Source organism: Pteropus medius, unplaced genomic scaffold (assembly GCF_902729225.1).
Source record: "Pteropus medius unplaced genomic scaffold, Ma_sr-lr_union100, whole genome shotgun sequence".
In the NCBI taxonomy this organism is placed as follows: domain Eukaryota; kingdom Metazoa; phylum Chordata; class Mammalia; order Chiroptera; family Pteropodidae; genus Pteropus; species Pteropus medius.
Window position 1 is genome coordinate 1,166,263 of NW_024352780.1, and position 27,117 is coordinate 1,193,379.

A 27,117-nucleotide genomic window follows, 5' to 3' on the forward strand; every position below is an offset into this window, starting at 1 on the left:
GGCCAGTTTAGTCCTTCCAGACCGAGCTCCAGAGAGCCGGGGGGCCATAGTGTCAGATGCCGTGTTTGAGCCTGTGACACGACCATTAGCGTGACAATCTCTGCTTCTGAAGGACTCGCCCCGCAGTGGGCAGAGAAGACAGACAGCCGAGGACATGTCTACGTGCATGACACGGGAGGTCGCTCAGGGCGCCGGGCCCAGGGGCCCGGGCAGCTCACCCCGGTCCTGCGGAGGGGCCGGGGGCCTCTGCCAGTCGGGTGGGGTGCCCGCATGGCAGGGCAGGGCGGGGCCGTGAGCCCCGGATGGAGGCAGCTCTGGAAGCAGCGTCGGGGTTTCGCTGATTCTGGCTTTGTCCCCTGCGGGTTTTATAGGTAGTGAGAGGCGTTGGCCCGTCTTTGCCCGCTGAGCGTGACTGTGGCCCGCACGTGCTGTCCAGGCCAGTGTGTGCAGCTGGTGCTGTGGCCCTCCAGCCGTCAGCCATGGCCACCCAGCTTTAGGAACATGGGTTCTCGTCCTCAGACGCCCGGTCTAACGTCCCCCACGCTGGGAGACCCCAGAAGCTGTGCCGCCTCTGCCACGTGAAGCAGCGTCGCCTGTGTGAACGGAGTGGCCCCTGTTGTCACTTAGTTACTACTTAGACTCATTCTTTCCATCACTTCCTGTTAAGTGGAATCGCGTGAAGTGGTGTTTTTATAGGAGAAAAATCAAGTTGGTAATTTCCTAGTGCTCACGCTGTGATACCACGGTCCGCACGCAGTGCGACATGGTGGCCAGGCCGGGCCCGTCCCCCTTCCTTCCCCAGCCCGGTGACCCTGGCTGGTCACTTCTCCTTTCAAGGCCTGTTTTCCTCTCAAAGGAAAATGAAGGGCCTGCGAGGGACCGGTGATGTCCAGCCACGCAGGGACGGCTGCTCAGCGGTGCCTCACGGTCACCTGGGGGCCCTTCCCCACGCAGGCTCCGGTCCCCACCCGTCCCCTCCGATGTCACAGCACGCACTCCCCTGGCCGTCCTTGGCGCCCTGCGGAGCTGTCTCTGGGTTCCCGCGGGTCCCCAGGGTGTGCCCAGCAGCCCCGCGGCCGGACACAGCGCAGCCTCACCCGACCTTGTCCCGGCACGTCCTCCTGCTCTGGGTCCTTCTCCGGTGACTCTGGTGAGACCTCCAGGCTCTGCTGCCTGTGTCCCCCTGGGCTCTGGGCCCAGCTGTCACCGGGCGCTCTGCCCGCTAGTAGGAAGCAGCGTTCGGCGGGCACGGCGCGGTCCGCGGGCCAGCGTCAGCGTGGGCGGTTTGTCATCGCCCTCTGAAAAGGTCCGGGACGCCGAGATCACGGAGGTGGCATCCTTTTGCTTAGAAATATTTCTCTGCATACGTTCCAGGGATTTTAAGTGTTTGGAAGCTTCGTTTTCCAATATTGTATGATGTTTTGCTTATTATTTATATATCAGTGTTTTCAGTCGTTTTGAATATTTAAATTAATATTAAATATTAATATTTAGATGCAGCCTAATGTTTTAATAAATCTTAAATAATTTAACATTAGATTTTGCAGAGATGTGTGTCTTTTGTTGTTTGTTTAGGGAAATATCTCATGTAGACATTGCTTTCCTTTTTCTCCAAGTCATTTTTAATTTTTATTTATTAATTTCTCTGTTCTTTCTGCAGATTTGCCAATTATTATTATTTTATTGATATATTCAGTAAAAGCTTGTTGATTAACTTTCACTTTTTAATTTACTAACAAACACATTTGAGTCCCAATTTTGATTATATTCAATATAATTTATAGCTAATATCTTTATTATTATGTAGTTATTTTCTAAATAATATTCTGTAATTTGAGTTACTTATGATATTAAAAAATTTTAATTCGTTAATTTTAAAAGTGTTTACATGAACTTTTCTTAAGAATTCCTAATCTCATAACATACCCCTTAATGATTTATATATTTTGGGATTTTCTTAGAAACTTCTTTGTGCCCTAGCATGTTATTAGTTTTAGTAAATTTTTCTTTGGTACTTGAAAAGTGAGGGAATGAATAAATAGGATAAATTAGGACACTTTAATGTACTTAAGTTTACAGTGTATGTAGTATAGATATTTATGGATACATAAAAATAGTATATACATAACGCGTGAGTGCCTATTTGTGTGTCCAGTTAGGCTTTTTCACAGATTTTCTAGTTGGTCGCGTTCATGGCGCTGTCCGGCTTCTGCACCTGCGTGTGGTTTTGACCCACGGTGGTGGCGTTTGCCGGGCGCTTCCATGTGCTGGGCCTGGCACGAGCCATCGGCAGGGCCACCTGTCCGGCGCGCAGCCCCCACTGCCCCGAAGCCGGGCCGAGCGGTTAAGCCGCAGCGTGACGCGATGCCCCGCGCAGCTCGCAGTGGCCGAGGCGGGACTGCGGACCGGCCCCGTCTCCGGCCGGGTCCTCTGGGCCTCTCTGCGGGTTCGCAGGGCGCGGTGCGGTTCTCGTGGCTTCTAGTGGTAGTTTCTACCTTCTAATGACATGTTGCTTAGTGCGTGCAGGTCGATCATTGTGAATTGTAAACTTTCTTCAGAGTAAAACAGTCTTTTTTTTTTTGCCATGAATTTGTTTGCTATTAACATTTTTAGGTTTTTTTGTTCTTTCTTGATTTTTAAAACCTTTTTTTTTGGATCCAATAAAAAAGTACGGTAAGCTTTGATAGTTTTGTGTCTGCAATAGAATATAATCTTATTCAAGAAAAGGGTTTTATTTCATTCACAGCTGTGTTTTTAGCACCGACCCGCCCCTGTGCCTGCTCACAGCCTCGATAAATATTTATTGACTAACTTAACTAAATGGGTCGGAAAATATTAGCCTTTGAATTAGGACTTTTTTCCTATTCATCATTATTGTCATCATTGGTTAGTTCAGTGTTATTTTTGCCATTTTCTTTATAGTTTCGAAATCTATTTGTCCTTGTGGTGAGCTTTTTTTTATCTCTCTTTTGCCAAAAGAATTTGTCTACAGAACCTACTTTTCCGCCTTGTTTTCTACCTTCTGATTTTTAGCACCGTGTTCAGCTGTCAGCACCGAGGGCTAATTCTTTCTCTTCCCGGCTCTTGCTTCTGTCCCCTCCTTGCCCTTGCTGTGTCCCCTTGATAGAGCCTGGAAACTTCTAGATCATCGTTATATGAACAGTCACCGTCACGGTTATAAACAATCGCTTATGATGTTACCATAACTTCTATTAGAGTTTTTATTCTAATTTCACATCAGAATTTTTGTAATCTTTATTCAAGAATCATCACTGACTTTTGGGTTAAATTTAGAGCTTTGTTAAATATTACTTAAAACTAATGAGCCATCAGAGCGGTTACCTGGTTTATCTTCATTTTGATTGTATTATGAAATACTTATTATTCCGTCGATTTAATTTTTGCTCAGGTTGTCTCCAGGTAGCTTTTTCAGGGCATTTAATGGTAGCATGATTCTTTCTCCTTGGCGATGAGGTTCTGTGGTCAGCACCTTTGCAGTGTACCTTGGCTGAACATAAGACTTCTTGGTTTGCGTTATTTCCCTGTCAAAACTCTGTAGATTCTGCTGCATTGTTGACCGGCCTTTGCTTTGCAGAGAAGCTATCTGAAACCATATTAATTGTCGTTCCTTCTTAAGAAACTTCTTGCGTACTCCTTGATGCTTATATGTTTATTCTTTTAATCAGAATCGCAAATTTTACAAGGTATGTTAGGCACTAGTCTCAGTCCTTTTGCACGTCAAAAGCAACGGCCCTGGAGTTTGCAGACTCGGAGGTTCCTTGCCTGGCGAGCGAGCCTCTTCCTTTGAGAGTGCGGACCCCAGGCTTGGGCCCTTGTCTTCCCCGGCTCTGAATCCTGCTCGGCTCAGATTTCCTGTATCTGTCCGAGATGTCTCTGTTTCTTTCCCCTTGGTTAGTGGCTCTTCTCTGGCAGTGGGGAGAGTGTCACAAGTTTCATCTTCAGACGTTCCCCGGTCTGCCCCTGGCCCGCGACCCCAGGAGCCTGGCGTGTGCCCACGTCCGGGGTCCCTTCCTCGTGAGCGCCTTCTCCACCTTGACTTTTCTGGACAGTCACAAGTCAGTATTTTCTACCCTTTCCCCTGTCTCCCCCATCCGTTCCGGATGGAGACCTTTATTCTGAATCGTGCATCGGCCTCACCTTTTCCCAGAAGGATCTTTTCATGCCCACTGGCATTTTCTCTTGCTCACGCATCCCTAGCAATAGGGCGCCACGCTTACCTAGAAGTCGTGTGAATCCAGAGCTCTCAGGTTTGCGTGAAGGCGGAGGCAGAGGCTTGGACCGCTGCTGCTTTCCCTCGCTGTTCCGGAGGCTGGCAGCCAGGAGGAGCAGCCAGGCGGAGCAGCCAGGCGGAGCAGCCAGAGCAGGTAGAGACTTGGGGCTGGGTGGGAAGGAGGCCATGACGCCCGGGCGCCCAGCTCCGCTCCCAGTGGGAGCCGCTCCCCGGGGAGCAGGGTCCGGGCTGGTGACGGAGTGGGTGGTGGGGAGCTCCTTCTCTTTACTGCAGTGGCTGCTTTTCAGCTCCTGCCCTTTACGAGCGGCTCCCAGTGGCCCCAGAAGACGTGGCCGGACTCCCAAACCCTCCTTAATCGTCTCTCTTTGGCGTTGAGTTTTTAGTATTGCGATGATAATGTTGAGATAGACATCTTCATGGATATAGCTTTACATTTCATTTAAATTATTTCCTGAGGGTAGAGATTTTCTTTTTTAATCTTGAGATAAAAAGGCAAGGATTTTTTTTGTGGGTCAGTGACTATGCATATTTTTATGGTACCAAGTTATTTTACAAAAATCTTATGCTAATTTGCTCCGCCAGTAGCAATAAGTGAGTGCGCACAGCTGGTTCCACTCTGTCCCTAGTGCTTTGGGGATCAAAAGCAAGCACGTGGGCGCCAGTGGGGAACATGTTTTTTGAGCAAGAAGTGTGGCCAACATTGTTTCACTTAGCCAGTATGTATCGGGCCATCTGCTGTTCTGGACAGTGAGGTGACCACTGGGGACATCGGGGTGTGCAGGCAGGGGACCCTGCAGTGAATAGGTAGGTGGCACCTGGATGGGAAGAGTCTGGAAAAGAAGTCTAAAGAATACACCTCGCACACGAGGGCACTGGATGGGTCACCCTGTCTGGGTGTGTCGCCAGCCTGCAGGGGCGGTGGCAGGTCTGATGGCCAGTCACGGCCATGCTCATGTCCTTGTAGCTGCTGTGGCTCTGCGGAGTGTTCTCGCTGAAACAGAGACACAACCAAATATGCTTTATTTTGCAGGCTAATTACACGTTTTCTTTTGTGGACAAGCTGAAGACTTTATCGGAAACGTTGCTGAAAATATCCAGCATTTTTCCGAGCGGTGGAAATGGCCAGATGCTGGAGCAGCTGCAGGTGAGGGTGGCTCGCTTTGTCACCGAGGGCCACCGAGGGCCGGGAGGGGCGTGCTTGGGTGTGTCTACAGTCAGAGCGGCCTTCAGGAGGTCCTGCCGTCCCCTCGGGCATGGTTTACCTAGTTGACTGGTAACATTGGATATGTGTGAAAACCTTTTGTAAATCGTAAGTATTCTGTGCATTCAAGGTATTACTATTATGAGAATGACTAATAGCTTATTAATATTCACCAGGCCTCACATTCTATACTAACGATGCTTTCTGGGCGGGGGGCGGGGGCGTACTTTTTCTGCTGAAGGTCTCTGAAAACCATCAGTTATCATTTTCTGATGTTCTCGCTGTGTTGAAAACATAATATAGTCCAAAATAAGTGGGCTGTGGTTCAGAATGACCCAGCCCCTTAGAGCCTGCAGCCGTTCCTCGAGGGTTTCGGGAGGGTAGGTCACACGACTTTGGGGCATCTGTGTAGCTCTCACTTGCCTGAAGCCTAATAGCACGAGGAAATACGCCTGCATTTCATTCTCGTTTGGCTTATTTCTTATGCACCAGGTGAGTAGCTCACGGTGACTCAGGAGCCAGGTCGTGTGGGTTTGACTCCCAGCTCTGCCTCCCACCGCTATGTGACCTTGGACGGGTCAGTGAACTTCTCTGTGCCTTGGGTTTCTTATCTGTGAAGCGAGGAGCTGGTGGCTGGGAGCCGTGATGAGCCAGGGTGTGTAAAGCACGTGGAGGTGCGTTTGGCACGCAGGCGATGCTGCTGCGTCTGGATCCTCCCAGAAGCGGGCGCCCTGTTGGCTGCCATGTGCGTGGTTCCATCTTGGGGACCGGCTGTTAGGGCGGAGGGGGTGGGGCCTGGGGGCTGGCCGCAGGAACATCAGATGGCGATGCCGGTCTGACACCGGGGAAGGAGCGAGTGAGGGAGCGTCGTAGCCGGTGCTGCCATTGCCGCACGGGGCGTCCTGATCGGAGGGACCCTCTGCTCCTGGGAGAGGGCGTGACGGGGTGCTCGTGGGCTGGGGCCACCGGGCAGGCGTGGCAGGACAGACCGAGGGGGCTTGAGAGCCCAGCTCCTGGAAGCCGGATGTCTTTGCTGCTCGGTGTCACGGTGGCCACCGCTCCGTGAGTGCCACTGTCACTGTGACGTTCATCTTTAATTCGTCTGCTCACGGTCGCTTTGCTAGTGCAGGCGTCAAGCAGACTTTTTCTCTAATGAGTGTGACTCGTTTAGGGGTTGATGAGGCCCCGATGCCACTGCCAATAACGGCGTATGCAACAGTGTAAGGGACAGGTGGGGACTCCCAAGATACTGCGAGGACATGCGAGCGCCCACCTCGCCTGAGCAAGCGGCAGGCGCTCGGGGAAGCCCGCAGTGGGCTGGGTCCTGCCCACCACGTGGTCGTGTCGGAAACGCAGGTCACTTTCCCGGCCGACCTTTCCATCGCAGGAAGAGCACGGCCGGCTGTGCGCCCCGTCCAGCGTCCAGGCGTGTTCTGCAGTCTGTCACCTCTGGTGAGCGTCTGGCAATTGCTCACGGCTAGCGAGAGAGAAAAATGAGATTTCCCGAAAGCGGTGCCCGTGGCGTCATGGAGTCCTGTCACCTGCAGACAGGGGCAAATGACAGCAGCACGCGATGGCCGTGACGGGAAGCTGCACACACCTGAGTCCCTCACCTGCGGTGCCCCGGCTCTAAGGTCGCGGGGTCAAACAGTCAGGGTGCCGCCTAGGTGTTCTCTGGTGACCTGACATCCCTCGCCGAGTCCCCACTCAGACACCCCCCTTGTCCTGCTGTTGGCCTTAGCGTATCGGCCATTTTCACTCAGTGTCTGCGGCCTGTGGGACCTCGCAAGTGTGTGGCAGCACAGGGTGAGCAGATGCATGGCCACCGTGAAAAAGAGACGCCAGACTCAGCACACTGACGGAGATGGTCTCTGCGGACTCTGCGGTGAAACCAGGGACTGACGAGGCAGGGCTGGGACCGTCAGGAGGGGGGCGATCGGGGTGCAGCGCGGGGGCCTCCAGCTGGGTGGCGTGGGGACCGGCCGAGTGTTTCCGGAACAGAGGCCCCTCTTCGCAGCTGGCCCCTGGGAAGGCAGTGTGGAGGATCTTGTGTGAAGTTTACGTTAGCAAATTCGGCAAAAAGCACATCCTTAATTTATTTTTTGTTTTCAATATTAGTGCACAATTACAAATATAACCTGAGTTGTCAAAATTGTTACTTCTGTTTTTCAAGATAGAGTCCTAATCACGTGATTCTGTTATTCATTGTGACGTTTTAGAGCATCTTTTAAGATGATTCACTTTATGTACCTTTTTCTTGTATAACAAACCTTGAGTGGACCTAGTGAGTATTATTCAGTAAGAAAAAATGGTGCCATTATTTTTGTGAAACTATTGTTTCCCTTTAGGAGGCTCTGAGGAACAAATTCGTAAGAAACTTTGTCGAAAGCCAGCTGCATATCGATGTGGACAAACTGACTGACAAGCTCCAGACATACGGTGGGTGCGGATGTGTGAGAGCACGTGTGGGTGTAATAATGAGGGTGTAAGAGTGTGTGCGTGTAAGTGTAAGCGTGGGTGTGTAAGTGTGTAAGTGCAAGCATGGGCGTGTCAGCATAAGCGTGTGTGTAAGTGGGCAGGTGTGCAAGTGTAAATGTGTGTAAGTGTGAGTGTGTAAGGGTAAGTGTGGGTGTGTCAGTGTGTGTGTCAGTGTCTGTAAGTGTAAGTGTGTGTAAGCGTAAGCGTGGGTGTAAGTGGGTGGGTTTGTAAGTGTGGGTGTGTATAAGCGTGAGCGTGGGAGTAAATGGGTGAGTGTGAATCTGTGAGTTCATTCACATGTCAGCACCGTTTTCTGAGCACGGCGGGGAGTCGGGTTCTGGGCGCCTGGTGACCCCGTCCCTCCGACCGGGCAGGGCCGGACGGCCCCGTCTGGAAGTGGCGGGGCTGCGGCTTGGACCGGGATGGGCAGCCGCGCCCCAGGAGCCTGGCCCAGCCCTTTGTCAGGAGGCTCGTCAGGCTTCCGGTTCTTTCTGTCTCGGTGTTTCCCAGTGGATGGTCTGTTCAGTCTGATAGATTCAGGGTTTGGTGGGGACTTGTTGCAACTCTCCTGTTTAATGGTGCCTTGGGAGGAGGGTGTGGCCGGAAGCTGCGGCCACTGTGGCCACTGCTCCTGGAGACCGAGACGGGCAGCTCCCCAGGGCGAGTGGCGGGCCACGCTGGTTTTGTGATTCGCTGTGTGCATGTGTCATGTGATTTGCTGTGTCTGTGTGTCATGTGATTTGCTGTGTGTGTGTGTCATGTGATTTGCTGTGTGTCTGGGTGTCATGTGATTTGCTGTGTGTGTGTGCGTGTGTCGTGTGACTTGCTGTGTGCGTGTGTCCTTGTGACTTGCTGTGTGTGTGTCATGTGACTTGCTATGTGTCATGTGTCATGTGATTTGCTGTGTGTGTCGTGTGTCATGTGACTTGCTGTGTGTACATGTGTCCATGTGACTTGCTGTGTGTGTCTTGTGTGTCATGTGATTTGCTCTGTGTGTGTGCGTGTGTCATGTGACCTGCTGTGTGTGCATGTGTCGTGGGTGTGTGAGAGCATGTTGGCATGTTTTCACGTATGCTCTCTTCTCGATGAATTCTTTTCCTTGAAGTCCTGAGCAGGAGTCTCGCGGGTCTTACGAAGAAGCCAGGCCGGGGGTGGGGCTGGGGTGGCTGTGTGCTGGGCAGGCTGCGGGACACGCAGGGGCCTTGGGGAGGAGCCGCCATGTCCCGCTGTGTCCCCGTCCTCAGGAGGTGCTCTGGGCAAGCTGCTGGGACACGCCGGTGCCGGACGCGTCCGCTGGCTGGGCCACATCCTGGTCAACCTGTCCTCCTGTGTGTCGCTGAACCGCTTCCAGCCCCTGCCGTCCGTCACTGACCTGGAGGCCACGGCACGCGAGCTCCTGCAGCAGAACAGCTTCCTGGCCAGTAAGTGCTCGGGGCCAAAGTGCCGTGGAGGCCGCGTGCCCGTGGCCGTCGTGTGCAGATTCTCCCTGAGTGTGTCTGCCTGTGCCTCAGACGCGGCCCCTTCCAGGCAAAACGCGATAAGGCAGCCTAAGCGTGCTGGGTCGGTGAAAACATGGGCCTCGTCCACAGTGACCAGCGCTGAGGTCGCCACCTCGGCCCAGTGCCAGTGGCCGTGTCCGAGTTACCACCTACGATGCCGTTTTATGGTTCAGTCTCACGGGACAGGTGGTCAGTTCCCGATCCGAGTCGTGCTCTGATTACATCCTGAAGTCAGGCAGGGCAAAGGAGTGGCCAGTGCTGCCCCGTCTGCTAACTGTTCTCTTATTCAAGATGGACATGGTGGGTTCTCGAATTCGTCTTGAATAAGCACTGAATTAGTTTTAGTTGGCCTTGTATTGGTTTGCTGGAGCTGCTGTGGCACAATGCCACACGAGGCAGTGTCAGCAACAGAAACGAGTCCCGAAGCCGAGTGGCAGTGCGGGCTGGCCAGTCCCTTCCGGGGCCTCCTCCCGTGTCCTCACCCCGCACCCTCTGTGCACGTCCATGCCCCAGCTCCCCTTCCTGTGCCGACGCCAGCCATGCTGGCTTAGAGCCCACGCCCGTGGGGAGCACGAGTCAACCTGTAACAGGCCTTACATATACAATTAAAGAATGCGCGTGGCAGGGTGCAGAATCCACACGTGCACACTTTGGAGGATAAGTAACGCCCAACGCATCGGTTCTCAGGAAGGAGGGGCTCTAGTTCCCAGGTCCGCAAACACGCAGAACGAGGGACGTCTCTGTGTTCACGACAGCACTGTGCTCGCATTAACGCGAAAGCCAGGCCTGGGCGTTAGGCACCTCGGTTCCGTGTGCCGGCGACGTCTGTGTCACATTGGAGCCGGCGCGGCCGCCCAGGCGGGGGGCCTTCGCAGGGGCAGGGCTGAGCGGGCAGGTGGGCGGGGGCTGTTGTCCAGCGTCTGCGCCGACAGCGTGCACTGCCCCGGCGCTGATGGCCCCGTTCTGCCTCCAGGCGTCATCTTCGACAGCCCCTCAGTCGGCAGGACCCCTCGGCTGCCGCCGCACGTCACCTACACCCTCCGGACCAGCGTCTCTTACAGCATGCGGACGGACTTGGTGAAAAACCCTTTCTGGAAGTTCCATCCTCAGAGCCTGCCGGCCGACGGGTTCAAGTACAACTACGTCTTTGTCCCGTTGCAAGACATGATCGAAACAGCCATCGTCCTGGTGCAGACGGGGCAGGAGGCCGCGGGGCCGGCCGTGCAGGCGCAGGCAGCTCCGTACCCATGCCACAGCAGCGACCTGTGAGTGCCCGGGGCAGGCTGCGAGCAGACGGCTTCTCTGCCGTCGCCCCGGAGAGCGCCGGAGGCCATGCGCCCATCTTAGGCACCCTAAGGTGCCTTTTCCCTGTGCCTGAGCTGAGCCGATAGGAGAGTGTCGGCCGAGATGCTCTGGCCGCCTGGAGCTCTCAGCGTGACACCAGCCACGCTTATCTCCTCTCTAGTGCAGAGCCTTAGGAACGAGGGGTGCCCCCCACCCCCCAAGCAGGTGCACAGGGATGGGCTCAGAGGCTGGGCTTTGCGCAGGTCCCAGCTGAGAACCCGTTACTCGGGGGAAGCGGGGAGCGGTCTGTGGGAGACGGGAGGGCGGGGAGGGGCGGGAGCCGCTGGACCACAGGGCTTGGGGGCCTCAGAGCAGAGGCAGGGACGCAGGGGAGTCGGAAGTGGCCTGGGGGTGTGGTCCCCCTGGGACTTGGGCCCTGGGCGGGGTCTGGACAAAGAGCCCGGGAGGCACAAGGCAGGGCGGAGGGCCGGCCTGGAGGGAGGGCTTCTCCTTGTCTCTGCCTCTGGGAAGTGCTCAGGGAGCCGGGCCCCCCGCATCCCGTGGTTGTGCAGACGCCGGTCCTGCAGGGGGACAGTGTGGAGCAGGGTGCAGGACAGGGCCTTCCTGTCCGTGCGCCTTCTGCGTCAACGCTCGTCAGGCCCCTTCTGACGAGGAGGGCGGCGGCGTCTCAGGGAGACCCGCCCGCTGTGGTGGGGCGGCCGCTGAGCCCCCCTTACTGAGTGCGTGGTGGATGTTGTGGATGTCGCTCGGGCGGAGGGGACGGAGGTCAGCAAGGTGGAGGGGGCTTTCGTGCTCCCCACTGCACACTCCGCGGGCCAGCCTCGTCGCCGCCTTCTTTGTGACGTGAAAGCTTCCCTTTCCTCTCCGAGCGATGACGGCTCCGACACGGAGCATTTCAGCCCGTGCCCTTCGGCTTCCTGGGGGTCTCTTGTGGCTCAGGCCACACACTGCGTGGGCGGGTCCGTCACCTCGTCCCCTGCACGCCGGCTGCGTGCACTGCGCTCCAGGGATCCACACGCCAGGCTGGAACGCGCTTCCCCGTCCCCGCGGGCTCTGTGGCCGTGAGGACAGCGTGGACGGTGGGCGTGGTGGGAGCTCGGCGCTGACGCGGCGTCTCTTGCAGGTTCTTGAACAACGTGGGCTTCTTCTTCCCCCTGATCATGATGCTGGCGTGGGTGGTGTCCGTGGCCAGCATGGTCCGAAAGCTGGTTTACGAGCGGGAGATCCGGTTAGAGGAGGTAGGCGGCCTGGCGGCCCGGGCGGGGGGCGGGAGCTGAGCCCCTCTGTCCCCGGCCCCGTCTGGGGGTCCCTGCGAGTCCAGGCCCGGCCAGGGTTTGGCGGGCGTGTCCGCCCCAGTGCGCCGAAGCGAGAGACACGCGCGGTGGAAGGCGGGCACCGAGGCCGCTTATGGGCAGATCGTCCCGCTCAGGTCAAGGGCCGACCTCCCGGTTCAGCGTGCGGTCAGAATCCTTCACGCACAGCCCCGCTGTCTTCGAATATTGTCGAAACTCGGAACCGTTGAAGCCGCTTTTAAGAAGGAAGGGCTTGAGGGTGCCGCAGCGGCCCACGCCCCACCCGGCCGCAGAGCAGCTGGGCCGAGGCAGGGGCGGCCGCGCTGCCCACGCACACGCTGCCCGTCTAGGGCGGGGCGCCCGAGCGTCCACGCCGTTGGCGCGCTGCGTGCCGCTCACCTGCGAACGGCCGGCGCGGTCCCGGGAGCCCGTGCATCTCTCCTGGCCCCGCTGGGCCCTGGGCAGCGGCCCGGGTGGCTTCCGACTCGCGGGCGCCGCCGCCGCCTCCGCCAGGAGCTGCCCTTGTTCCGTAAGCGCCAGGCTCCCGCTCGCCGGTGTGACCGAGGCTGGGCACGTCGTAGGCTCCGGGCGAATTAGCTACGTCGTCACCTCTGCGAACTGAGTTGTTTTGCGAAACACACTCTAGGACCGTGCGGCGACCCCCCGACGGAGCAGTTTGCGGAGCGGCGCGGCCCTCATCATCACGCGCTTCGTGTTCGTTAATAAAACCAGCACGAAGTGAAAATAACACATGGCCGTGAAGACGGCGAAACCCAGGCGAAGGGGGAGAGCACGAGCCTGCTGTCCGCGCCCCTCCCGCCGGCCGGCTCGCCCGCGGGGCTCGCTCCACGTGGGCCGGGCCCCCGTCTCCCCCACCCCCCAGCTCGCTGAGCGGCCTGCTCTGTGCGGGGCTGGGAGGACGTGCCTGGCGGGGTGCCCTGCGGGCCGGAGCCCGCACCGCTGACCGCCTGGCACGGTCGGAGCCGGCTGCCCTCCCGGCGGCGCCCGATCCCCACGACCCCACCGCTCCCTCGGGCACCGGTTGCCGTGGTAACTCCGGTCTCCTTCTGCCAGTACCTGAGGATGATGGGCGTGCACCCGACCACCAGCTTCCTGGCCTGGTTCGTGGAGAACGTGGCCGTGCTGACCGCCGGGAGCGCGGCGCTGGCCGCGGTGCTGAGAGCCAGCGGCATCTTCGCGCACAGCGACGCCTTCCTGGTCTTCCTGTTCCTGCTGGACTTCGCGGTGTCGGTCGCCATGCTCAGCTACCTCCTGAGTGCGTGTTTCAGCCACGCGAACACGGCCGCCCTCTGCGCCAGCCTGCTCTACATGGTCAGCTTCCTGCCCTACGTCGTGCTGCTGGTTCTGCGCCACCAGCTCAGCGTTGCCGCCCAGACGCTTCTGGTAAGTGCGTCGTCCGCAAGGTGAACGGTCAAAACCGTTGCGACCCAAGGAAGCGGCTCTGCTGTGCCGTTCTCGGGCCCGCGAGGGCTTCCTGTGCCGCGTCCCGGCCGCAGACGCGGGCGGCCCTGGCAGCGCCCGAGTGTCCAGGAGGTGCCGGTTCTGCTGCCGGCGGCCCAGCGAGGGGGCCCGGCTCTCCTGGAGCCGTGGCGATGTCGGCGGTGTCCGAAGGGAGGCGCATGGCTCCTCGTCACACGTGGGCAGAGATGGATTTACAAAGCTACTTTGGAGATAAAAAATAAGGGCTTTTCCTGGAGGGTGGTGCATCCCATCCCGCTAAGCGGCAGGATCTGTCAGCGATGCCAGACTCGCTCCTCCCTTCAGAATGCTCGTCCCGGAAAGGTCGCGTTCGTTCAGGTCTGCAGGGCAGGACGGGGGAGTTGGAAGGGCCCCCCGTCGTGGCTGCTGCCTGGCAAGCTCACGCGGGCCACACAGCAGGGACCTACCCTGTGGTCACCGTGGGAGCGGCCCCCTCTCCCCGAGCTGGGGGCGGCTGCGAACCTCCGCATCCGCTCATGGCTTGGCCCCCCTCGGGCTGCAGTCTGCTGGGGGGTTCGGTTGGTGTCACCAGGGAGAATCTGGACCCTCCGAGCCCCAGGGCCGGCGAGGGGCGTTTAGGGGCGCGGCGTCTGGCAGCCCGTGTGTCCTCGGCGCCGGGAGGGGCTCCCTCTCCGCCTGCTCGTTTCCCGCCTTACGGTGAGGTGTCCCCGTGACAGCCACGTTGTCTGTCTCCAGCGCCAGGAGCCCCCAGCCAGCCGGGCGTGGGTGCGCACGCGTGGCGCGCAGCGCTGCCGGACCCTCGGCCGTTCCCCGCTGACTGGTGCTCGCCAGCTTCGATCCGCTTACGTCGCGGCCGTAGGAACTCATGAGCATCATTTTGTGGCCGTGTTAATCGTCCCCAGAGCAGTGGTGGCGACAGGGACCCCTCGGCCCCTGCCCCGCACGCTCCCGCACGTGGTGACGGTTTCCAGCGCCGGCACTCTGCCCGCACTCTGGCCGCACAGCGCCGGGTCCTGCACCCGTGGGCTCCCTTTCCGCGTGCACAGCTCTTTCCTCCCCAGGGAAAAAGTCGAACTCGGCACGTTACGTTTTTAACTGCGCGGTCCTTCTCCGGGAGGTTTCCCTCTGCCGTAGGACCTCTCCGCTGGGCACAGAATCATGTTTCTCCGGTCCCCCCGCTGCTGCGGGACGGCGCCACTGAGCCCGCGGCTGCAGCGGGCTCCAGGCCCGCGGCGGTGAGAACGGTGAACCGCTCCCTCCCATTTCCCGCTGCGCGCGTGACGCGTTTCCGTCTGCAGCACGTTGCGTTTGTGACACTTGAAGCCTCGCAGTCGGGGGACACGACTCCTCTTGGCGTGGGACGCTGGCTCGTTGCCGCGTCTCCAGGTGGACCGGCGCCGGGCCTAGCCCTCCAGGTTCCGGCGTTGAAGCGGCCGCCTGGCTGCGCTTTGCCGTCGTTACGGCCGGAGCGTGTCGTGGCTTCTCCGTGGGTTCGGCGCCGTGGACCGGCTGGTTCCGGGTCGTTAGTAACATGCCACCTCCGTGCCCCTCTGCCCCGCAGTGCCTGCTGTCCACGACCGCCTTCGCACACGGGGTCTTTTTCATCACCTTCCTGGAAGGGCAGGAGGCAGGTAAGGACGTTCGCTCTTAATCGGTGGCTCTGAGAGACGCGGGTCCTTGCTGCAGAGCTGAGGCCCGCCACCGTCCACCCAGCCCGTGCGTCCGTCACTGCCCGGGCCGGCCAGCAGCCCGCACTCAGCCCCAACACGCTCCTGCCAGCTTGGCGACCGTCTGGGTCCCGCCGCGTCCACCCCCGAGCCTCGCCGAGCTGGGGTCTCTCCCTGGGCCTCTGCCTGCCTTCCCTGGCGCCCTTTCTAATTCTCCGTCACGTGCCAACGTTCGCGCCCGTGCCGGCCCTCCTCCATGTCCACGGTTCCCGGGCCCGCCCTCGAGCTAGATTTGAGCAGCGGCGAGCAGAGCACGCTGGCCCTGCACTTCCTACGTGTTTTCCCGTACACCGGGAGGTTGACGATGAGCCCCGAAGCCAGGGCGGACGCGGGTTTCTTGCAGGTTTATGTGGTTTTCTTACAGGTGACAGAGAGGCAGAGAAGGAAGCTGGACTCTGGCCGTGGTGACGTCAGCCCTGGGGTGTGGTGGCCTTGGGGCCCTCGGCTCCGTGTGGGGCACGGCGAGCATTTTACGCCACGTGTGCAGAGCCGAGTGGCCCGGGTGACCCTCCCGTGAGCCGCCAGCGGCTCCTCACACCAGGCTGGGTCGTGGGGCTACGGGACAGCGGTGGCCACTGTCCAGCCCTCTGAGTGTTTAGGCCTGAATTCCAACAAACGCACGACGTACAACGTGTTTTACTGATTCTAGACTAGTACATAGGAAAATTGAGAAAGAGGGCTAGTTTCCTTAAATTGTATTTTAATCCAACAATAAATAGCAAATAGATAAAAAGAAATGACGATTCTTTCCCGCTCCAGATCCACATACAGGAGCAGAGAGAGGATATGATTTAGAGTTTGGGTTTCCAAGGAGACTTCTGTATCTTTTTTTTTTTTAATATGTAACATACTTAATTCCCCTAAAAAGGAAATAGGAAAGCAAACTTTAAAAGTTGTAAATGTCAGGTATTGAAATGCTAACGGTCGGAGAGCTGAACGGGAGGGAGTGAGCAGCCTTGACCTTCTGGGAGCCCCGGGCTGCTGCCTTGCTTTGTCCTGGCTGCGGCCAGCCTGGCCGGAGCCCCCCGCGTGGCTCTCACTCTGCCTTCCCTTTCCCAGGGCTGCAGTGGGCGAACGTGGGCCAGGCCCCGGAACAGGCGGGCATGACCTTCGCCTGGGTGTGCTGGATGATTCTGTTGGATTCGGTCCTTTATTTTTTGTGTGGCTGGTACCTGAGCAACTTGATTCCTGGTAAGAATTCTGCACTTTAAAAAACGACAGATGAGCTTAAACGGTTTGTAAATTATTGTGTTATCGTACTAACCTGTTGTGCCTATATAGGTGAATATTAGAATAATTACTTAAAATGACACTTGTTCTTTAAATAAAGCTCTGGTCAGAAAGGGAGTTTGTAGGATGCGTTTTAAAGGGAGCTTGGAGCTTCGAGGACGAGGCGGGGCCTCTGAGTCCTGAGTACAAAGACAGAGGCCAGGGAGCCCAGCGGACGAGCAGATGTGGGTGGACACCCCCCCCACAGGTCCCCGGCAGGTGGGCCGCAGTCGGGGACAGAAAGGAGCCTGGACCCCAGGACCCGGGTCAGGCCAGTGGGGGCAGGAGAGAGCGGCCGGCCCCTCGGGGCGGGCTGGGCGGGGTTCGGGGAGCGCCCAGCACGGCACCCAGGGACGGCCTCGCAGCCAGGCCAGTGGAACGGCCTGTGGCGGGGGGATCGGGCGGATTGCGGGGCTCCTGGGGCCAGGGCTCTGTCGCCGCCCGTCAGCGGGTAGCGGGCTCCCATGGTTCAGGTGTCTTCCTCGGGGTGGAAGGCGCATCCCAGAGGTGCTGGGGGGCGGCCGCGGTTTCTCCTGTGTGCTCGGCACACGCCTGGCACGGAGCACTTGTGGCACAGAGACGCGGCTCCCCCGGGAGAGGCTTCTTCCGGGAGCAGGAAGCGCCTGGGGACGGAGCCCTGGAGGGACCGAGAGCCGGTCCCAGGACTGCGTGTCCACTCGCGTTCACGGCTGTGCGGTGGGAGCGGCCGAGGGTCCGCCGGTGCCCGGCTGCGCGGACCGAACGCCCGTGTGTGCGTGCGCGGCGCATCCCGGACAGGAGGCAGCTGTGACCGAGCTGTGACGTGGGGGGGCCTCCCGGGCGTCGTCATGAAGCACAGGACAGAGCTGTAGACGCCACTGGTAGGAGACGCCGGCTCGGCGTGCGTGTCCGCCTGGCCGGCTCGGGCGGCCCCTGCTTAGGTGTTGCAGGTGTGTCTGGGAGGGGGTCTCCGAAGCGCTTGGACTGAGCACAGAAAATGGGCCTCCCCAGGGGCCCCCAGCCTGCTGAGGGCCGCCACCCTTGTCTCCGAGCCCCATGCGCTGCATCTGTAGCCCCAGCGTGTGTGGCTGTGAATTCCCGCCCTTCACTGCTCCGGGGACGTCCACTCGTGAACTCGGGCTCCTGGTCACGTCCACGCAGCCGCCTCCGGAGGGGACAGGCATCTGCCTCCATGACGAGCACCGGCGGTGCCATGTCCAGGGAACGTCCGTGTCACGCTGTCACGGTGTCATACGTGGTGTCTGTGACCTCGGACGAGCCAGGATTCCCGGCCAGATCGGGACCTTCACCGAGAGCCACGAAGGCGGAAGGGCCCGGAGGCCACACGGGAGCGACAAGCGCCCACTCTGCGTTCCACTGCCGCCTGGCGGGCTTCGACGTTTCTCGCTGCCCCCGACGGAGCGGCCGCTTTCAGCTGTTGGCCAGTGGGCAGCGAGGCCGGGTTTGCGCCCGGACGGACGGCCAGGACTCACAGGGACCCGAGTCGCATCGGATTAGTGCCCACCAGGTGACCTCACTGACCTCGCTGACCCTCAATTGTCTCTGGAAAGAGTCTTCGTCTCGACATGGTCAGGGGATCAGGATGTGGGGGACATGGCTCAGCCCGTACTGTGGGAGACAGGAGACAGGTGCCAGCTCAGCGCCCCCGCACTTCGGGGGGCCGGCCACACGCTTTCCTTTGGGACCATTTCGCACCCCCCGATCAGAACGTGCGAGGGGCCGCGTGTCGCCCCTTTGCTTGCTGGTCCGAGGCTGACAGCGCTGCTGTGTCTTCGGCCCTCGGCGTTCGGCGCGCCCATCAGACCTCAGACCTCCGCCGGAGCGGGTGCTAGGGACCCGAGGAGGGCCAGCACCAGGTCCACCGCGTTCCGGCGCCTGCCGAGGGTAAAGTGACCGTCGCGTGGGCTGACGTGATTTGGAGAACGTGATTACAGGGCGTCGACGTGTGTTGTATGGGCATCGGCATTGTGAGCTTCTTCCTTGGAGACGTTCTAAGTGATTCATTCCCTCCTACTTTTCACCCACGTCCAGTGATCTGTGCGGACGTCGGGTCGAGACAGACAAAGGAAGCGGCAGCTGTATGGGCCGTGGCCTTGCTCTGGGGACACTCAGCAATCACGCGATGCTGCTTTGGTGTTTAATAAATGCCTGTCTGTTTGCTGGACGCCTGCTCAGAGTGGACGTGAGGGGTCCCGGCGGTGGCCCCCAGTCAGGCTGGGGGGAGGGAGCCGGGACCCCACACGCTGGCGCTGTGCCCCAGACTGTCGCTGGCTCACATGTGGGATGAGTGTGGGGCATGCCACCTGGAGTGACATTTTATTTCAATTAGTTAGGATGTCCAGTCACAAAATCTCCTAACCAGAATGGAACTCGGCTGACGTGGACCATGCCTTGTTTTTAGGGACTTTTGGCTTCAGGAGGCCGTGGCACTTCCCCTTCGCCGCCTCCTACTGGAAGGACGTGTGTGGCCTGGTGGCAGGAAGGCCGCACACACCGCGCCCTGACCTGTTCTTCCTCAGCGGAGACTCCGGCGTCGAAGGTTGGTGGAGGGTGTGCCGGATACACACCTCCCCTCCCGGTCACTGTGGCCCCTTTGTAACCGTGTCCTGGTCACAGCCACACTGGGCTCTGAAGATGGTGGTGGGGCCGGGCTGCAGGAGGGGGTCCCCTGACGAGATGGAGTTCGCCCTGCGTGGGACCCCAGGGCGCGTGTGGGACCCCAGGGTGTGCGTGGGACCCCAGGGTGTGCGTGGGACCCCAGGGTGCTCGCATGGGACCCAGGGTGTGCGTAGCCCGCTGTTGACGGCGCCTTGAGTTCTGTGTGCATGTGCACGTCAAACACGAAAACCCTTCGGGCCGAAGACACCCCATAGGAAGGGTCCATTGAGCCACTTCCGGGCCAGGAAGGGACCGGGACCCGGGGTGTCGGGCCGAGCCCCTGGCGGTGGGGCGGGCAGAGGAGGTGACAGGTCTGCGTCCCGTATGTGACTGTGCTCGTGGGCACACAGTCTGGGAGAGAAGGGAGGCGAAAGGCGTCTGAGAGCATTTCTGGGGGGCTGCGAGTCCCCGTTAGCTGTCACCTCCTGGGGGCCGCCTCTCGAGGACGTGGTGGCGTGGGCCTGCCCGCCTGCCGCTGTCCTCTGCATTGCACGAGTGCGGGTGTGCTTATTTTTGTTTTCCTACAAAATGGACAGCGCCGGGCACAGACTTCGCAATCCGAGACTTCGCTTGGCTGTCGTGTGAGCCGCCGCTCGATTTCGCCGAAGAAGGGTTTTGAATGGTTTCGTGGTCCGGGTCCACGGCAGCCCACCGGGCGATCCGGCGCGAGTGCTCCTGAGGGTTTCGAGGTCCGCTCAGGGCGATCCGCATCTTCCCCACAGGCTCGTCACTGCCAAACGGGAAGGGGAAGCAGGACGGAGGTCCCCTGGGCGTCACCCTGGTGTCTGTGACCAAGGAGTACGAGCCGCGCCGGGCAGCTGTCCGAGACCTGACCTTCACCTTCCACAGAGACCAGATCACGGCCCTGCTGGGGGCCAACGGCGCCGGGAAAACCACCGTCATGTGCGCCCCCCACACCCCTGTGTCGCCTGTCTGCCCCGGGGGGGGGGCGGGAGGCCAGGCCGCTTCCTCCGTGTCGACCTCAGTGCGGGTCCAGGGGCTCAGAGGGACGACAGGGCCCCGGCCGGCACTGCCACGCGCCCTTGGCCGCTGGCGCCGTAGGGCCGGGCAGCCCCGGAGGGCGCAGACGGGGTTCAGAGTCGTTAATTCTTCCTTCGTTCCCTACGGATAGTTCACCTGTTTTACCGCCGTCTTCGAAAGTCCTACGACCCTTTCCATTTGTCTCGTCCTAAGTTTAATTTTGCTCGCGTTTCTACAGAGACATGAAATTCGGAAGGATGTTTGCGGTTTTCTTAACGGCTGAGAATAGTTTTTTCATGTTCTAATTTTGTGTGGCCGGACGTTCTTTCCAGGCTGTTTAGAATTCGGTGGCTCCGGATTTGATTAAAGAATCGAGTCGCATGATCCCAGAGAAGCGACAGGTCAGACGTCTGTGGTCCACAGGGGACCCCGCGCTGGCCGCGGGAGCGGTGGCCGAGTGATCGGACTTCTCCTCTGAACAAGTCACTTTCGTTTGGCTCTCCTTTGGTAGGACTGATTAACAGACGTGTAATTAAAGTAATGGGAAGGACTTTTTTCTGCCTCAGAAAGGTAGGAGCAGAGTAGACATGAGTCTTCAGAAATCTCACGCTGAAGACAAACTGAAAGAAAAAAATCTGGAACGTGTTCTTCTCTCCTTGAAGCAGCTGAGGCCCCTGGTCCGCTTCGCTGCCTTAGGGCGGGCGGCGCCCGTGACCGACGGTGCCGGAGCCCCACGCCTGCCGCGCACGTTCTGACGGGTGCGAGCCGCGGGGACGAGACTCCTGCTGGTTCGAGGGGCCCTGCGCCCCGCAGCGGGTGCGGGGAGGACCCCGGGCGGCTGTCACGCGACAGGCTCAGGGGCCAGCGAAGCGGAAAGCCCGTAACGCGTGGGGGGTGTGTACGCAGGGCTCTGTGGTACCCCCTCTCCTCAAAGGTCTGAGGTCAGCGCAGCAGACAGGGGTCAGTCCGGTCGATCGAGGTGACGTTAGGGGCAAGAGCAGAGTCAGGACAGGAAGAGCCACTGTGATGAGCTCCGACATGTTTGGCCGATGCCGGCACAGGAGCCATGGGGACAGAGTGGCCTGTGTGCTCAGGCTTCCTGTGCCCTGCTGGACCCGGCCCCCAGCGGAGCACAGGTGTCCGATTCACCCCCGCTCGGCGGCCTCTGCTTCTTATGGAGTTTCACATGAACGGGGCCGTGCATGGATCTTCCCCTCGGCCTGATGCTGGCGGAGTCACGTGTGGCGGTGCTGCCAGCTTGTGTCACCCGTCAGGGCCTCAGCGTCCCCCGTGGATGCACCACGGTTTGTGTGTGCTCCCGCCTGCTGGTGGCTGTTGAGGTCGTCCAGTTTTGAAGGTGACCGACAAGGCTCTGTGACGCCGTGTGGCACCTCCGTGTGGACGTGCGCTGTGCTGCCGTGTGTGGGCAGGCGGGCGGTGGGCGTGGTGCTCGGGCCCGTGGCAGGCGCGTGAGGCGTAAACGGTGGCTTCCTGCGCCGCGGCAGCGGAGCGGGCGGGCCTGAGGCCCCCGGTCACGTCTGCAGCCGGGCCGCGCGTGTCTTCACGGTGCTGACGTGGGCAGGGGGCGCGCCTTTCACAGAAGGAAGCCCTGGCCTCAGGGTCGGGTGTCACGGTTTGCGTTTCTGCTCGGCCGACGTCTGATTCTGAGGCCTTAGGTAAATAAGCCATGTCTTTAGCCTGTTTCTTCATCTGTAAAGATAAAGTTGCATGTATCATCTTAAGCTCCCGTGCAGCCATAATGGCCTGTCACCTTTCCGGCTTTTGAGTGACCAGAGAATGGGCCAGCAGAGGGCGTGTGGCCGCTGGCGGGGAGGGCTGAGTCGCTGGCATGCGGAGCAGCGGCCGCCTGTCTTCCTCCTGCAGATCCATGCTGACGGGACTGTGCCCGCCCACGTCCGGGGCCATCCTCATCGACGGCAGGGACCTGCACACAGACCCGTCCGTGGCCCGAAGTGGGCTGGGCGTGTGTCTCCAGCAGGACGTCCTGCTCGCGGGCCTCACGGTGCTGGAGCATCTGCTGCTCTTTGCCTCGGTGAAGGTCCCCCAGTGGACGCAGAGGGACTTACGTCAGCAAGTCGACAGGTGAGTGGCGTCCTCGGCTGCCCCTGCTCCAGGGTGGTGACGGAGGGCACAGGCAGAGAAGCTTCTGGAAACGTCAGGGTCTGTAATCGTGAGAAGGGAAAACTAGCCGATGGTTTGTGATTGTGGAGTGACGACTCAGCCACCAGCTGGGGATGCCAGAGACGGCGTCTCAGGGACGACCTTGAACTTGACCTGGCCTCGAAGTGGGGAATGGGCGAGCAGGGAGGGAACGCATGGTGTGGGCGGCTGGCGGGAGCTTGTGCGTGGGACGCGGTTCAGGGCTCGCGGAGCTGGACGGGCCGAGGGGCTCCGGCTCGTCGTGCGGGGTGGGGGTGCGCGCTCTGTGGGGCTGGTCTGTGAGCCCGGAGCGGGGAGCAGGGCAGAGGGACAGACAGGCGGAGGCCACTGGGGCAGGGCCGGTGAAAGCCGAGCGTGGCTGAGCTGCGGGGTGGGGAGGGAGGCCCGGGTCTGAGAGGCACAGGCCGCGTTGACCACCTGGGGGTCCAGGGGGGCTGGGGTCCCGGGGCACATTGACCACCTGGGGGTCCAGGGGGGCTGGGGTCCCGGGGCATGTCCCGAGGCGCCAAGTGGGATGGCGAGAGGGGGCGTGTGGGGGAGCCAGGTCGCCCAGCGAGGAGACATGGGGCCCCCCTCTCGCTGGGGACCGGTAGACGAGACGGCTGGACCAGAGGGAGAAACCGAGGTCCCCGCCAGAAACAGCGGTGTTCGGGGAGCTGAGCTTCGAGGGGTGGGGGGCGGTAGCTGTGGAGGGGCCTTTGACCTGTGGTGCGGGAGGCCACCGGGCCAGCCTGCTCCCCGCACCCGGGGTCTGCCTCGCGCCGTTCTCAGATGGACATGGCAAACGCGACACGACCCACGGGAGGAGGAGCTGCCTCGGGGCCGGTGTGTGGGCCCCGGGGTGGGTTAGCCGCTGGCCCCCTCCGGAGGACCGGGGTCTACGAGGACCGGGGTCCACGCGTCACCGCTTACTGTCCTCCCAAAGCTCCTCTGCAGGCTTCGCGAGTGGAAGCGGGGTTCGCGCTCCACGTGTGACGAAGGCCGTGCTGTCCTCTGGGACTGCCGCGTGCTTCTCCCCGTGGGATTCTGGCCCCACAAGGACGGAGGGGGCTGGGTCTCGAAGCCGTCACGCACCTTGTGAACCTGGCTGAAGCGCTTCGAACGGAGCCTCCTCGTCGTGCGAGCCGCCTTCGCACGGCGTGTCCAGCGCCGCTGGCCGGGGCTCAGTGCCATCGCCACCTCCTTCTGGGGAGGCGCCGGCTCCCCCGCCCTTCCTGCCACCATCGGCCTCCGCTCCCCACTCCTCACGGCCCTGAGCTCACCTGCGCAGCGGAGCTCTGCCGGGGCGGGGACGCCCCACAGACCCCCGTGTCCTCGGAAGGGGCTGGGGACGGCCGGCACGCCGATGGCTGCAGAGACTCGGGTTCACAGGGAGGCTCTCGTCTGCAGAGACTCGGGTTCACAGGGAGGCTCTCGTCTGGCGCCGGCCTCGAATTCGAGTGGGCACTTGACGAGGAGTGGCCACGCGCTGCTAAAGAGCAGACGGGTTACGTGCGACCTACGGTTTTAAAAGTCACAGGTCACCTATTTTCATTAAAACCCGCGTCTGCTGTGCTCCGCAGCCAAGCCCGTGCGGCCGGGCGTAGATCGGGTCCTTAACCAACCATGTCGCCTGGGTGCAGACAGCCGTCCCGGTTATCAGTGTGTGGCCTGTCTCCTAGCAACGGAGCCAATTTGCAAAAAGCAAACAAAACAAGATCATGTTTTAGGACAGCAGTTCTCGATCAGAGGGGACGAAGCCGAAAACTTCCTGCCCAGAGCCAGCGCCTGGCAGCGCGGGTTCCTCGGTCTGCAGCGCCCCTGGATGTGAGTTCAGGGGCTCCGGACCCCGGGGAACCTTTGAAGTGAGCATTTGTGAAGCGTCTGGTCACGACGGGTTTGCCGTTGACTGGCCCCGAGAGGATGAGACAGAAACCTGAGCAGGCCTCAGGCCGCGAGATGTTACGGGTCAACATCGGAGCTGAGAACGGCGAACGCCGCGCGCCTCCAGTCGGAGGCCGGTCTGTGGAAAGGGGACCGGGGGCTGGGAGGGTGGACGAGAGGGGCGGGGAAGGGCCGAGGCCTGTGGAGAGGCGGGTCGCGGCCAGCAGGCGAGGAGGAGGGGCCCATGGGAAGGAGGAGGACAAGCATGCGTGTGGCCAAGTGCACGGACGCGCAGGGTCACGTCCACAAAGACCGAGACGCGGCCGTGGCGTCCGTACGTCGAGGTCATCGGCGACCTCGACACAGCGCTCTGGCCACACAGTTCTTTGGGGGAGGGCGTGTTGGAGTCAGTATAAGCGCCAACGGGAGGTGGACCGGAATCTCTTCCTCTCGGGGAGGGTGCAGAGGGATGGGATTGTGTCAGGGCGGAACAGGACCGAGAAGGGGCGGTCAAACGGGCGGTCAAACGAGAGCGGGTCAAACAGGCGGTCAAACGGGCGGTCAAACGGGCGGTCAAACGCGTGGACCGGACGGAGGTGGCGGTGCGCGGGCAGGCCCGGTGGAGCGGGCGATGGGCTACCCCAGCGGGGGCCGAGCCTGTGGGCTCTCAACTCAGGGAGCGGGGACAGAGGCCAGCTGAGCCCGCGGGGCCGAGTGACTGCTGGAGGCCAGGACGGGCTGGGGAAGATGTGGTTCTCGGAAGAGGCTGCCGGGGGCCAGGCCTCTGGACGGCTGGCTTATCGGAAATGACGAGGTCGGGTGTGATCAGGTCAAGAAGAACGGAAACAGAGGGGTTTGGGTTCAGCGTAGCAATGTCAGCAGGACGCGCGAGTCTGAGGCGTCTGACATCTCACTGACGCGATTTTGTTTCTCAACTGATCGATCTCTGATCAAGGCAGCCAAGTGGGGCTCAATGGGGCCACTGCACCTGCTGTGTCGGGGAGGCCCGGGGGGGTGTTGCTGGCAGAGTCTCACTAGGAACTAAGGGTCAAGGCAGCCACTGCTGGAAATGACCCCCCTGCCCTCTTCCCAGCTGGCGTGTCGTCAGCGACGGCGACACGCAAAGTCAGGGACATAAACCAGCTACGAAGCGAGGTGGCGATTCTCGCGGAAAGGGTGCCTGGGCTCAGGCACAGCGGGTGGACTGGACACACGCTGGGGACTGGCCTGAGCCCTTCCTGGGCCGGGGCGGGAGGCATGTAAGTGACGGAGCAGACGTGGGATGCGTACTTAGCGACCAGGTGAGCAAGTCCTTGCGAGTTCACCCAGGTCCTTGCTTAGGGCTCTGGAACATTCCAGGACTCGGCGGCTCTTGAAGCCCAGCTGCGGGGAGCCCTGGTGCTTCTCTCCTCCCGTGCACCCCGCTTTGACTGCCGGGAATCGGTCCCGGCCTGCGGCTCGGCGGGGAGGAGGCGTCTTTGGGTTGAGGGCTCAGTGTCAGGAGGGTCTTGCCTAAGTGGGGACGAGTTTGCCTTAACTGGGTGATGAGAGGGGTGACCGCAGAGCGAGCTGGGAAGCGGGGTGCCCTGGGGGGGTGAGAGGCTCTCGGAGGGGGGCACAGAGGGGACAGGGCTGCGGGCGGCTCACTGTCCTCAGCTGGGCATCTGAAGTGGGGAGCGCGCAGACGGGGCTCTGGGGCAGAATGGGGCGCATTTGCACGTTAATGGCGTCTGGTGGCTCGTACGGCTGTTTCACGGAGCGTCCAGGCCCTGGTCAGGAAGGTGGCCGACACAGCTCCGATCCGGCCTCTGCCGCGCCCCGTGGCCACCTTCTCCCTCCGGCCCACGCGCTCGGGGCCACACCGCGCCCCTGCCGTGTGCTCGGGGCAGGCGGGTGCCGGGGGGAGCTCCTCCAGACAGCACAGAGGTTCCCAGGGACAGTGCTTGGCGGGCCCAGCTGCGCGGGGACACATGTGGCCGGTGGGCTCTGATCCGTCTCAGCCTCAAGAGGGTGAGGGCTGCTGGCTTGGGGCCCGCGTGCGGTGGTGGCCAGGCCCCAGGTCCACCTCCAGCCCGCAGAGACTGCCGTCGCCATCCTTGCGGTGACATTGGGGTGCGGCTCTGAGGGCTCGGGGACAGTGACAGCCCTGGTGTCATTTCAGAACCCTCGAGGACGTGGGGCTGATGTTGCACCGGCACACGCAGACCCGCGCCCTCTCCGGGGGCCTCAGGAGGAGGCTGTCCATCGGCATCGCTTTCCTCGGCACGTCGAGGACCGTGGTCCTGGACGAGCCCACCAGCGGGGTGGACACTTGTTCCCGCCGCAGCATCTGGGACATTCTCCTCAAGTACCGAGAAGGTAGGACCGGCCGTCAGCCGCTGCTCCCCCCACGGTGCCCAGTGCAGGGAATGGACGTGAGCCATGAGCGACGGCTCAGGCCCAGTGGGTGGTGCCATCTTCCAGAAAACGTGGGTCATGAGAGCCCCCCGAGGCGCATCGGCCTCGCAGCCTTGCTGCGGCACGGGCCCCTCGCCCCGGCCTCGGTCTCTGGCTGAGGCTGGTGGTGGTGCATGGGTGCTCACGGTTCACGACCGCCTCCGGAGCTGTGCCTGCCTGCACCGTCCTCCCGTGGCCTCGCAGGCCGAGGGAGAGCGCCGGCTCTCGGCCAGAGCAGGCGGGCACGGGCCGGCCGGGCAGGCTCGCGAGCGCGGGGCCGGGCGCTGGCTCTGAGCTTGTGTTTCTCCCGTGTTTCCAGCTGAGGCCGTTGGCCGGGCAGTTCCCCCTTCCCAGCTCTGACGCTCGTGGCTCTGGCGGTTGGGAAGCATCGCTCTAGGAATGTCACTTAGAGACACCCTAATTCGCAGAGAGACACGGGGACAGGGAGCCACAGTGCGGTACCGCCAACCCGGCCCGAGCACGAGCGTGGGGTCAGGACGGAGTCATGCGACAC

General features: G+C 60.7%; 1 protein-coding gene across 1 annotated transcript in view; it reads left to right on the forward strand.

Annotated features, from left to right (window-relative positions):
* Positions 1–27,117, forward strand: part of ABCA13 (ATP binding cassette subfamily A member 13) — a 148,766-nt gene that overhangs the window by 57,063 nt on the left and 64,586 nt on the right. The window contains exons 23-34 of the mRNA XM_039847126.1: positions 5,283–5,396; positions 7,802–7,892; positions 9,176–9,352; positions 10,404–10,695; positions 11,859–11,973; positions 13,102–13,431; positions 15,050–15,119; positions 16,275–16,406; positions 18,886–19,023; positions 19,865–20,045; positions 22,008–22,226; positions 26,329–26,525. Coding sequence (XP_039703060.1) covers positions 5,283–5,396; positions 7,802–7,892; positions 9,176–9,352; positions 10,404–10,695; positions 11,859–11,973; positions 13,102–13,431; positions 15,050–15,119; positions 16,275–16,406; positions 18,886–19,023; positions 19,865–20,045; positions 22,008–22,226; positions 26,329–26,525 — 2,056 coding nt within the window. The remainder of the gene's footprint in view (positions 1–5,282; positions 5,397–7,801; positions 7,893–9,175; positions 9,353–10,403; positions 10,696–11,858; positions 11,974–13,101; positions 13,432–15,049; positions 15,120–16,274; positions 16,407–18,885; positions 19,024–19,864; positions 20,046–22,007; positions 22,227–26,328; positions 26,526–27,117) is intronic.